The sequence below is a fragment of the Lepidochelys olivacea genome (assembly GCF_965140295.1).
Source record: "Lepidochelys olivacea isolate rLepOli2 genome assembly, chromosome: 9".
Classification (NCBI taxonomy): Eukaryota; Metazoa; Chordata; order Testudines; family Cheloniidae; genus Lepidochelys; species Lepidochelys olivacea.
In genome coordinates this window covers 54,301,869-54,314,603 of record NC_140419.1, presented here as the reverse complement: position 1 = coordinate 54,314,603, position 12,735 = coordinate 54,301,869, and the positions used below count along the sequence as shown (strand labels likewise).

At 44.1% G+C, this 12,735-nt stretch overlaps 1 protein-coding gene across 3 annotated transcripts in view; it reads left to right on the top strand.

Moving 5' to 3' along the window:
* The window catches only part of PIGX (phosphatidylinositol glycan anchor biosynthesis class X), a gene marked incomplete at its 5' end in the record, with an annotated part of 30,156 nt that overhangs the window by 17,146 nt on the left and 275 nt on the right, over window positions 1-12,735 (top strand). Inside the window, one exon of one of the 3 annotated variants that reach the window (XM_084639343.1) lies at window positions 8,617-8,701. In XM_084639343.1, the coding sequence (XP_084495469.1) occupies window positions 8,617-8,701 (85 nt within the window). Of the gene's footprint in view, window positions 1-982; window positions 2,458-8,616; window positions 8,702-12,735 lie in introns of those variants that run through there. The other 2 variants (XM_084639342.1, XM_084639345.1) reach the window with 2 other exon arrangements.

Sequence of the window (12,735 nt, the reverse complement as noted above, 5' to 3'; positions counted from 1 at the left end):
CAAAGGCTTTTAGAGTACCTCCAGGAGAGCTTCATGGAGATGTCCCTGGAGGATTTCCGGTCCATCCCCAGAAGCGTTAACAGACTTTTCCAGTAGCTGTACTGGCTGTGAATGCATCCCAAGTCCTCAGGGCAAATTAATCATTAAATACTCTTGCTTTTAAACGGTGTATTATATTTACAAAGGTACATGCACCAGAGGTCCCTTCTCCGCCTTCTAGGTCCAGGAGCCCATCTTCGCTGGGTTGGGAGGGTACTAGATCCAGGGTAAAGAATAATTCCTGGCTGTCGGGGAAAACAGTTTCTCCACTTGCTTGCTGTGCTTCAACCTCCTCCTCCTCTTCCTCGTCCCCAAAATCCGCATTCCTGTTGCGTGAGTGTCCATTGACACAGGGCTGGGGTAGTTGAAGGGGCACCCCCTAGAATGGCATGCAGCTCATCATAGAAGCGGCATGTCTGGGTCTCTGACCCAGAGCAGCCGTTTTCCTCTCTGGTTCTTTGGTGGGCTTGCCTGAGCTCCTTAAGTTTCACGTGGCACTGCTGCGGGTCCCTGTTATCGCCTCTGTCCTTCATGCCCTGGGAGATTTTTTCAAATATTGTCATAGATTCATAGATACTAAGGTCAGAAGGGACCATTATGATCATCTAGTCCGATCTCCTGCACAACGCAGGCCACAGAATCTCACCCACCCACTCCTGCGAAAAACCTCTCACCTATGTCTGAGCTATTGAAGTCCTCAAATCGTGGTTTAAAGACTTCAAGGAGCAGAGAATCCTCCAGCAAGTGACCTGTGCCCCATGCTATGGAGGAAGGCAAAAAACCTCCAGGGCCTCTTCCAATCTGCCCTGGAGGAAAATTCTTTCCCGACTCCAATATGGCGATCAGCTAAACCTTGAGCATATGGACAAGATTCACCAGCCAGATACCCAGGAAAGAATTTTCTGTAGTAACTCAGATTTTGGCATTTTGTCTTTTCGAACAGAGTTCTGATAGCACGGATTCTTCTCCCCATACAGTGATCAGATCCAGTACCTTCTGGGACTGCATGGTCACCTGTGCTGATCAGCTCACCACGTTGGCCAAACAGGAAATGAAATTCAAAAGTTCGTGGGGCTTTTCCTGTCTACATGGCCAGTGCATCTGAGTTGAGAGTGCTGTCCACAGCGGTCGGAGGCCAATACCGTCTAATTGCGTCTACACTACCCCAAATTGGACCCAGCAAGGTCGATTTCAGCACTAATCCACTTGTCGGGGAGGAGTACAGAAACCGGTTTTAAGAGTCCTTAAAGTCGGGAAAAAAAGGCTTTGTCGTGTGCAGGGCTAAACCGATCTAACACTGCTAAATCCGACCTCAACTCGTAGTGTAGACCAGGGCTAAGAGTACAATTGCTCTCTCTGAATACAGCAGGGAGGTAAACAACAGGGAGGGTGAAAAGCTATAGAAATTATAGGACAATGTTGGCTCAAGATCAAAGGGGTATAAACTGGTCGTGAACAAGTTCAGGCTGGATATTAGAAGATTTCTAACCATCAGAGTGGTGAGGATCTGGAACAGCCTTCCAATAAGAGTTGTGAGGGCAAACAACTTGATTAGTTTTAAGACAGAACCTGACAAATTGGAATGAGATTGTATGGTGGGGTTGGTTTTAATGGTAAAGGGTGGGGCTCAGCAGCCCTGAGGGTCTCTTCTGGTTTATGTCGTCTGTTCCTAAAATCTCTGCTTCAAGGCTAGTCACTGAAGATGTCACAAAGGATATCGCGGTGTCTGGAGTGGCTCAACAACTGAGAGTGCATACCACAGGGTAGACTGTCAGAAAATAAGGGCAGATACCCCAAACTGGTGGTATGTTCTATAATTAGATTTCACCAAGCCTGTGAAATCCTGGATCACTGTACCAGTCTTACAGTGGAGTCACAGACTGTCCTCTTAGCCTCTCCAGTCACCCAAACAAACTGAACTTTGTGATAAAAGGTTACTTAAACCTAAAATCGCACCACATTGTTTCTCCTAGTCCCAAGAGACCAGTCACTTACCCTGAATCAATTGGTACTCCAGATCTTACATCAAAGACAACGCTGGCAGCCAATTCTATAGTAAACTGACTATGGGTTTATTAGCTAAGAGAAAAGAATGAGATTATTGAGAGGTTAAATCATGTAAAATATAACAGGTAAATCACAGTTTGAAACTTCAAATGGTGGTAGAGATGTAATGAACTGCTGGTTTCCCAAAAGTCCTTTGGGGTTACCCAGAATAATTCTGGGGGTTTCCGTCTTCTTGTTCAGTTATTGTGCCATATTAAAATGCAAACAGTCCAGAAATACAGGATCTTTCTTTGAATCCATATTTATATCTTCTCACAGAAGACAAGCTGACTTTCTCTAACCATGTGGGCTTTTCTTTTGATTACAGATAGTGAGGAATGCACTCAGAGTCTTTAACCTCGAATATCACACGCAATGATCACTTTCTTTGAAAGTAACGTTTTCTATTAAAGTCATTAAATACTTGATTAGCAATTCATAAGATTTCTTTGGTGGATAATTTAGTTACAGGGTTATAAACAAATGTTTGCTGCTTCTTTACAACAGGAATAGATAAGTGAGAACAATAGAAGTAAAGACCCAATCGTTTTCGTGAAGTTTAAACATCTGAATACGCACTTATATATTCAAGAATTACTTTGATCTGTCCTAATAGCAAGTAAATTAGCCTGAATACACTTTTACATATAACAATTGCTTTTGATCTATACTAATACACAAGTGAACTGGCCTGTGGCCCTGATCTGACCTGGTTTGCCAGTGTCACTGAGGGATTTCCTTTTCCCCCTTCCCCCATTCACCCCCCAAAAGTATCCTGGGTTTTTTTTATCTCCTTCCTCTGAAGAATTACAGAGGCCATTGCTGGCGATGAACCACTGGACAGGATGAGTCAGTGCTCTGAAGTGGTACTGAGCATTCTCTTTCTCAGGTGTTTGGCTGACTGGTTCTTGCTCACATGCTCAGGTTCCAACTGATCATCGTATGTGGGGTTGCAAAGGAATTGTTCCCCAGCTTAGATTGGCAGTGGCCTTGGTATATTTTTTTTTTTAAATATGCCTTCCTCTGCAGCGTGGATGCAGGTTATTTGCCAGGATCATTGGGGTCTCCCTCTCTCTCTCTATCATTTCCCTGCCCTCGGGCACCAGTACACCTCATCCCTTCTATTCTCTGCTTGTGGCACATAATAGTTTAGTCTCCTGTGGGCTGTAATACTTTGGTCTGATTTGGTTATTGGGTTTACTGTGCAATCAGTGGTGTTGGTAGCTTGTGACATGCAGAAGATCAGACTAGATGAAAATTAAACCCAATAGCAAAAGATTCTTTAACCATATAAATAAAAAGAAAACAAGGAAAGAAGAAATGGTGTCGCTAATCACTGTGGATGGGGTGGAGTATAAAGATAATCCAGGGATGATCTAACACCTAAACGAATATTTTTGTCTCAGTTTAGAATAAGAGTAATGAGTAGCTTGGGACAGTGGCAGGATGGCCAATAGGAACAAAGGTATGGAAGTTGAAATTACCACATCTGAGGTGGAAGTCAAACTCAAACATCTTAATGGGACCAAACGGGGGGCCCTGGATTATCTCCATCCAATAATATTAAAGGAACTGGCACATGAAATTGCAAGAGGAAGGATTTTTAATGCATCCATAAACTCGGGGGGTGATGCCCTATGTGACGTTATTGACAGAATCTGTAACTATAGATCACTGTTGCAACCACTGTTATATATTTGCAGCAAATATTGTACAAAGGTTGTCGTGTGAGGTGTCTATGGAAAGGTTATGATTATGATTATGCTATCTGTGTGTGTATCATTTTTGTAGTTGAAATTATGCATATTGGCTATGTACTTGCATCTCAATGTGTTTTGATTCCAAGAAGCCTTAGGGCATGGCTACACTTGCGAGTTAGAGCGCATTAAGACAGCCCCGGGCGCCCTAACTCACGACGCGTCCATACTGGCAAGGCACGTAGAGTGCCCTGACTCTGCGGCTGGAGCACTCCTGGTAATCCACCTCCATAAGAGGCATAATGCTTGGTGCGTCCTGGCTGGAGCACCGCGGTGCCAGTGTGCACGCCCTGGTCTGTTAATGTGCTCTGATCGGCCTCCAGAAGTGTCCCACAATGCCTGTTCTAGCCACTCTGGTCATCACTTTGAACTCTACCCCCCTGCCGTCAGGTGACCATCAGACCTGCCCTTTAAATTCTCTGGAAATTTTGAAAATCCCCTTCCTGTTTGCTCAGCAAGGCATGGAATGCTCTCAGTGCATCTTTCCAGGTGACCATGCCTCCATGCGCCAGGCAATCCCCAGTATGGAGCAATGGTGGGATGCTGGACCTCGTCAGTGTGGGGAGGAAGCTGTCCAGTCCCAGCTGCACTCCAGCCATAGGAATTGCAGTACCTTTGGGAAGATATCAAGGGACATGATGGAAAGGGGCCGTGACTGGGACACCCTGCAGTGCAGGGTTAAAGCGAAGGAGCTGCGGAATGCCTACCGCAAAGCCCACAAGGCAAATTGCTGCTCTGGTGCTGGCCCTGCAACCTGCCGTTTCTACAAAGAGCTGGATGCAATAGTTGGGGGCGACCCCACCTCCACTCTGAGGACCACCATGGACACTTCAGAGCCCAGTTCAACAAGTCAGGAGGAGGAGGAGGAAAGCGGGAGCGGGGGTGCTGAGGAGGAGGAAGACACCCCGGCATCCCCAGATGCAAGCAGCCAGGAGCTGTTCTCAAGCTAAGAGGAAGGTAGCCAGTCACAGTGGCCAGTGCTTGGGGAAGACAAACACCAGAGGACGTGCCTGGTAAGCTGCTTTTATTTTGGGAAGGACATTATTCTGTGAGGGCTCTTGGGGTGAGGAAGGTTAGGGCTGCATGCATGCCTAGATGCAGAATAGGGCATTGATGTGTTCTCTCACATCGTGGTAATCGGCCTCAGTGATCTCTTCAAAGGTCTCATGCACAAGCTGTGCAATGTTCCTTGTCCCAGTCAGGCTAACATGTCCGCGCCACTGTGCTGTGAGGGGCGGGGGACCATTGCTGCACATGGGGAAGCTGCATAAGGGCCAGGGCGGAAGCCGTATTGTAGTAGTAGACCCTCCCTTGCTTCCCAGGTCACCCTCACCAGCGAGATATCTTCCAGGATGAACTCCTGTGGAAAATGTGGGGACAGTGTTCAGTATAGGGGCCCCCTTCAGCTGTTGGCTCTTCCCAAGGCACAGTACCCCAGAGGACAGTGCAGCAGTGAAACAATCAGTCCCCCTTGACCCTGTGCTTACTCACCATTTTGGGGTTCCTGTGGGTTATGTGCGCTCGCTTTGGGACAGGCAAATTCTGCTATTGTTTAGACTGTACTCTTCTCTAAGTATGGGTGAATCGTTGCTCTGTATGGTGTGAACAATGCTGCCTCTGTTAAGTGTTGCATTTTGCCTTTACAGATGCAACCTTGAGATCTCAGCTGTCCGTGTTATCACCATCTGAAAGATTCCAAAGAATTAGGAAGAGGCCACGTAGAGCAAAGAAGACATGCTGCATGAAGTAATACAGCAGTCCCTTCATGAAAATCAAAAAGCGCAGGAGTGGAGGTGTCAAGGTTCCTCCCCCACTCTGAACTCTAGGGTACAGATGTGGGGACCTGCATGAAAACCTCCTAAGCTTACTTTTACCAGCTTAGGTTAAAACTTCCCCAAGGTACAAATTAATTTTATCCTTTGTCCTTGGAATATCCACTGCCACCACCAAACTCTAACTGGGTTTACTGGGAAACGTAGTTTGGACACGTCTTTTCCCCCAAAATCCTCCCAACCCTTGCACCCCACTTCCTGAGAAAGGTTTGGTAAAAATCCTCACCAATTTGCATAGGTGACCACAGACCCAAACCCTTGGATCTGAGAACAATGAAAAAGCATTCAGTTTTCTTACAAGAAGACTTTTAATAGAAATAGAAGTAAATAGAAGTAAAGGAATCCCCTCTGTAAAATCAGGATGGTAGATACCTTACAGGGTAATTAGATTCAAAACATAGAGAATTCCTCTAGGCAAAACCTTAAGTTACAAAAAAGACACACAGACAGAAATAGTCATTCTATTCAGCACAGTTCTCTTCTCAGCCATTTAAAGAAATCATAATCTAACACATACCTAGCTAGATTACTTACTAAAAGTTCTAAGACTCCATTTCTGTTGAATCTCTGGCAAAAGCAGCATACCGACAGACAGACCCTTTGTTTCTCTCCCTCCTCCCAGCTTTTGAAAGTATCTTGTCTCCTCATTGGTCATTTTGGTCAGGTGCCAGCGAGGTTACCTTTAGCTTCTTAACCCTTTACAGGTGAGAGGATTTTTCCTCTGGCCAGGAGGGATTTTAAAGGAGTACCCTTCCCTTTATATTTATGACAGGAGGGAAAGTGAAAAGAGGTTCTGCCAGCAGAATGGGGAGCGCTGGCACCAAAGCATGGAGAGGCTGATAAGCATTATGGAGCGCCAAGTGGAATCGATTCATGCGCTCATAGCCATGCAGGCGGAGCACTACTGCACCCTCCCCCACTGCAGCCCTTGTCCCAAAACTCTTTCCCCTGTGCCCCCATGTCACCTCCAACCCACTTTCCCCAACATCCGGGTTCTTATCGCCACCAGCTGCCTCCAACACCTGTAGCTTCGTCTCCCAGTCCTGCAAACTATGACCCTTACCCACTGCACCATGCATTTTAGCCAACCTGAAGTCTAACACTCATTGTACAGCACTGCAGACAGGAGGTATGCAATAGGACATGAGAACAGGACATATGCAAATCTGTGATTGAACCGTTCCCCATCCCACCCCCTTGCCCTTTCTGTTTCCCAAGCAGTTGTGTTTCTTTTCAGTAAATGAATTTTCTTTTAAATAAATGGCTTTTTTGGCTTTGAAAACATTCTTTATTATTGCATTACATGAGTCAACATAATTGTCGGACTCCTTACTGTCAGTTTGTAGCTTAAGGAGTAACTTGACTGTCAAACGTGACGTGCTGGCGAGACCCATCAGCATATTCCTCAGCACTTCAGGATCCATTCTCACAGAACGAAAGGGAAGAAAGAGCACACAGTACAAAAAACATTGAAAGATGGCGCCAAATGTGGACAGAAGCACAGGGATTGCTGGGATGCAAAGTGATGCATCAAAGGGCGGTGGGACAGGACCCAGAATGCCCCGCCCCCTTCCCACAAGCCACAGCACCAGAATGGGAAGAGGTGCTCTGTGGGAGAGCTGCCAATAATGCACCACTCCCAATGCCGCTGCAAGTGCCGCAAATGTGGCCACGCCAGTACGCTTGCAGCTGACAGTGTGGACACACTGCAGCGCTTTCCATATTGTGCTCTTCGAGGGCTGGTTTAACTCACAGCACTCTACATCTGCAAGTAGCCATGCCCTTAGTAAAGCATTTGGTCAGCTTCTTGAGAAAGGAATTTTCAAATTAAGTGCCCAATCAAGAAACACTTAACTGACAATGGGCCTTGGAAGATTCCAATCCACATAAGAAGTCTTCCTGGGGACATTCAAGTTAGCATGTGAGCAATGGCTGCCGCCTGTAAAGAACTGAGTCATGCATGGACATGTGATTTGCCCATGTGAATCCAAACTCCATTTTGCTCTAATTTTCCACAGTAAGAACAAAGAGGTGTTCTTACACCTGGAAGAAACTATAAAAGGCAGCTGCCTCATCTCCATCTTGTGTTCAGTCCTGCTTCTTACCTCTGGAGGAACCTTGCTACAAACTGAAGCTGTGAACGACCCATCCCAGCCGTGGATGTACTCCAGAGACTTGATTTGAACCTGCAGTTCATTCCACCACTGCTACAAGCCTGAACTGAGAACTTTTCCATTATTGTATGTAATTGATTCCATTTAACCAATTCTAGCTCTCCTGTCTGGGGGAAGAGTTCCTCTGGGCAGGGTCCACTGGCTCCCTGGACATCTATGAGGAGCAGTTGGCGCTGTTTGGGAGTCTCTGCTTGGTGTCCCCCTCTGGATCTCTGATTTTGAACCTCTGACTCTCACTCCCATCCCAGTTTTTTCATTTGTTGTCCCCTGTGTTTAGTTAATGTCTGGGTGTACTGGCTACTCCCCGTAGGCTGTGGAGAGGGGCCTTTAGATGTGGGCAGGACCACACGAACCCATCCTGAGTGATTCAACAGGTGTTCTTACTGCTGCTTCTATTGGCACCCCTGTGTTAGAAGAGTGCCACACACTGGTGAATGGTGGAGGATGGCAACAGTGGAAGCTGCTGCCATTTGTTCCCCCTAACTACCAGTGCGTTTAGATGGTGGGGCAAGGAAAAGGTGTGCAAGCTACGTCTGCAGAGACTGGTGGTGCCTAAGGAACGTAGAACACCACCCAAACATGGTTAATTTCTCTTCAGTGGTGTTGATACAAGCGTTGGTTCTCCCTCCCCCAAAAACCTTAAGGAAAGAGGAAGGATGAGTAAAGTATATTTGTAGGGATGTGAGATGCAGCCACCTGGTGCTGCCAGACGTCCTTTCATAACTTAGTTTATTCTGAGTTTGTGACAAACATTTTCTCGTTTTTCAGAAACAATGTGGATTTCAAGGAGACAGTTTGTGTCCTTTGTCTCCTATTGCAATAAAGAAGCAGGATACCCCCTCCTGCACTCATGGTAAATAAATTTTATTCAGCACTCTAAAAAGTTTTGAGGAAATGTATCAAATTTCAAAAGAAAGGAAGACCGAGCTGAAGTGTGAATTAGCGATAGACAAAAGTGTAGATGACCAGAGTTTCTATTCCATCTCTGTCTCCTTTAGAAAGAAACCAGCTCTCAATCTGTCTGTGTTTTGCCACGTACAGTAATGGTGCTATAGAATCATTAGAGAATGTTTGGCTACTACTCAGGAAATATCTCACTTAGGGAATTTTGCATTTTGAAGTAGCTTATTTTACAAATAACAACCATCTGTAGGGATTGTAGACGATGATCCAGAGGTGCGACCAGACTCCTCATTGTTTTTATCCAGAGGCTTGTCTGTTTGGCTCCCACCCATAAATGTCTATCAGTCTTCTGTAGGATTTCTCAGGCCCTTAGGACTTTTGAGGGTGAAGCAGCATTTTAGTGCACCCTGGCTATTGGGGTTGCCCTTTTAAAGTAACAGGGAATCAAAGAGCAAGAAGATAAGCAGTACAACTGCAGGGTAGGGGCTGCTGACAAGAGCACACATTTGAACCTGGATAGTATTTATTAAAAAAGTCTTTTTGCCCCAAAAAGGGGAAAGCACAGCTCAGAGAAGCAGAGGACTTCAGACTTTTCCATAGCCTGTGTGCCAACAATGAGAAATTAAAAAGCCTGCAATTGTAGTCTGACTGAGGCACGTATTAATACATGAGTTTTGTTTTAAATGAGGGAAATAATCCCCCTGTGGTAAGCAGGGGCGGCCCTAGACTAGCTGCCAGCAACTGGCGCCCTAGGTGAACCATGCAATCGGTGTCCCCCACCCCCAACCCCAAGGGCAGATCTAGGCTGAGGTTTCTGGTAAACTGGGAAACATTTTGTCCCTTTTTTCCTTTTAATGTTTTTTTAAGCATTTTTTTTTTAAACGGGCTTAATTATTCGGTTTGTCAGTCCTTCTGTCTGTCCAACCAATGTTTCTGAGATCAGATAAAATAGAGATACGAAATTTTCAGAATAGATTTGTACATGACTGCTAGATGATATTTCAGTCCGATTTCAAATAAAAATGAATTAAAATGTTAATTATATTTTTTATTATTACAAATCCAAAATCACCCATTACGCTATCCTGCTTTAACTGCCATTACCACCACATACAATATAGAAAGAAATAAGAAAACTCTTCAGTGAACTTTAACCTGTATTTACAAAACACTCCAAATTTAAAAAACACTCTGTGCTCTTAAAACATGACTTTTCTTGCGTTAAGTTTTGAAAATTCAGTCACTAGTTCTTTTAGATCCAGTTTTCCAGCTATTTCATGCTCTGTTGACATTGTGGCAAGTCCAACATGTCTCTCTTGCACCATTGTTGAACGCAGATATGTTTTTATCAATTTTAACTTTGAGAAGCTACGTTTCCCACTAGCTACGGAAACTGACAAACATTTTCACAAACAAACTTCGCTACTTCTTTAGTTTGCTGCAGTTTTTGAATAGCTGAATGTATGTTCAAGTTCTTTTCCTGAAGCTGCTTACTAGTGAGGTTAATCTCAAAAAGGATATTTATACCACAAAATGAGTGAAGTCACAAATTTGAACTTGGAAAGGCCATTTGCAAAAGCTTCTGTAGCTGAACATGCCGTATTGCCAGATGATCCAGTAAAGATAGTATCATCAGAAATTTCAATTAGGGCATCATAAATGTTTCCAAGTTCATAGCGAAGAGGCTTCAAAGCATCAATGCTACTCTCCCATCTTGTCTAAGTTTCACAGTTAGAGAATTCACATGGTGAGTCAGAATCTCCCAACGGCATACTGAGCCTGAGAAAAACACACAAACACGTTGCACTAGGTCAAAGAAACTGCTTGCTTCCAAACAGCATCTAGCAGCATCACTGACAACCTGATTCAGAGACTGCACACTGAAAGGAACAAAAAAGGCCCTAGGATTGACTTCCATCGTTGTCCTTTGCACACCATTGTCTTTACTCCCATTATCATAGCCTTGGCCACGTAAGTTTTCAACAGAGAATGACATTGTTTCAAGCTCTTGTAGAATAGTTTCAGTCATAAATGCTCCAGTCGTCTCCTTCAGTGGTACGAAACTCAAAAAATGTTCCTTTATGAGCACTTCAACATTATCTTCATCTGCAGACTTTTCCATATCCACAAAATGAATGATCATCATCATTTGTTCAATATGACTCACATCTGGTGTACAGTCCAGTATTATTGAAAAGTATTTTGGAGAATGGGCAGCTTCTACAATTTTCTTTTTAATGGCATTTGCTAGGATTTGAATCACTTCATTCTGCATGTTTTTTCCTAAGTAATGAACCTGTGTTTCACGATCAGTGATTTTACATAGATGCTCCTTCATGACTGGATCAAACATAGCTAGGTATTCAAGAAATTTTTAAAAGTTTCCATTAGCTGGAGTGTATAAGTTTTCATTTCTACTGTGGCCTCGGAATGCTAAATTTTGCCCACCGAGAACTCTCACTAAAGCAATCAGATGCTCTAATATTTGTTGCCAATATTCTTCTTTTTCCTTGATCATATGTAAATTTTCTTCGATAGTTTTTCCTTTTTTCAATCATAATTCAAGTTCTTTCCAATTTTGAAAACATTCCAAATGTTCTGTACTTCTTTCACGTGAAAAGGGAATTGAAGATATGTTTTTCCAGTCCTTCGAACCATTTTCAGTAAGCCATGTACCAATTGCTTGATTTCATAGAATCATAGAATATCAGGGTTGGAAGGGACCCCTGAAGGTCATCTAGTCCAACCCCCTGCTCGAAGCAGGACCAATTCCCAGTTAAATCATCCCAGCCAGGGCTTTGTCAAGCCTGACCTTAAAAACCTCTAAGGAAGGAGATTCTACCACCTCCCTAGGTAACGCATTCCAGTGTTTCACCACCCTCTTAGTGAAAAAGTTTTTCCTAATATCCAATCTAAACCTCCCCCACTGCAACTTGAGACCATTACTCCTCGTTCTGTCATCTGCTACCATTGAGAACAGTCTAGAGCCATCCTCTTTGGAACCCCCTTTCAGGTAGTTGAAAGCAGCTATCAAATCCCCCCTCATTCTTCTCTTCTGCAGGCTAAACAATCCCAGCTCCCTCAGCCTCTCCTCATAACTCGTGTTCCAGACCCCTAATCATTTTTGTTGCCCTTTGCTGGACTCTCTCCAATTTATCCACATCCTTCTTGTAGTGTGGGGCCCAGAACTGGACACAGTACTCCAGATGAGACCTCACCAATGTCGAATAGAGGGGAATGATCATGTCCCTCGATCTGCTCGCTATGCCCCTACTTATACATTTCTAAACAACTTGCAGCAAAAGCAAAACACAGAGTCCTTCGACACTGAATATTGTAACCAGTTTTGATGAATTTCTTCCCCATTAATGACAGGTTTCAGAGTAACAGCCGTTTTAGTCTGTATCCGCAAAAAGAGCAGGAGTACTTGTGGCACCTTAGAGACGAACAAATTTATTAGACCATAAGCTTTCGTGGGCTACAGCCCACTTCAACATATAGTAAGAAGAAATATATATACATACTGAGAAGGTGGAAGTTGCCATACAAACTGTGAGAGGCTAATTAGTTAAGATGAGCTATTATGAGCAAGAGAAAAAAACTTTTGTAGTGATAATCGAGATGGCCCATTTAGACAGTTGACAAGAATGTGTGAGGATACTTAACTTTAAAGGGAAATAGATTCAATATGTGTAATGACCTAGCCACTCCCAGTCTCTGTTCAAACCTAAAAGAAAAGGAGGACTTGTGGCACCTTAGAGACTAACCAATTTATTAGAGCATAAGCTTTCGTGAGCTACAGCTCACTTCCTCAGATGTGATACCTAGTTAATGGTATCTAGTTTGCATATTAATTCAAGCTCAGCGGTTTCTCATTGGAGTCTGTTTTTGAAGCTTTTCTGCTGCAAAATTGCTACCCTTAAATCTTTTACTGAGTGGCCAGAGAGGTTGAAGTATTCTCCAACTGGTCTTTGAATATTATGA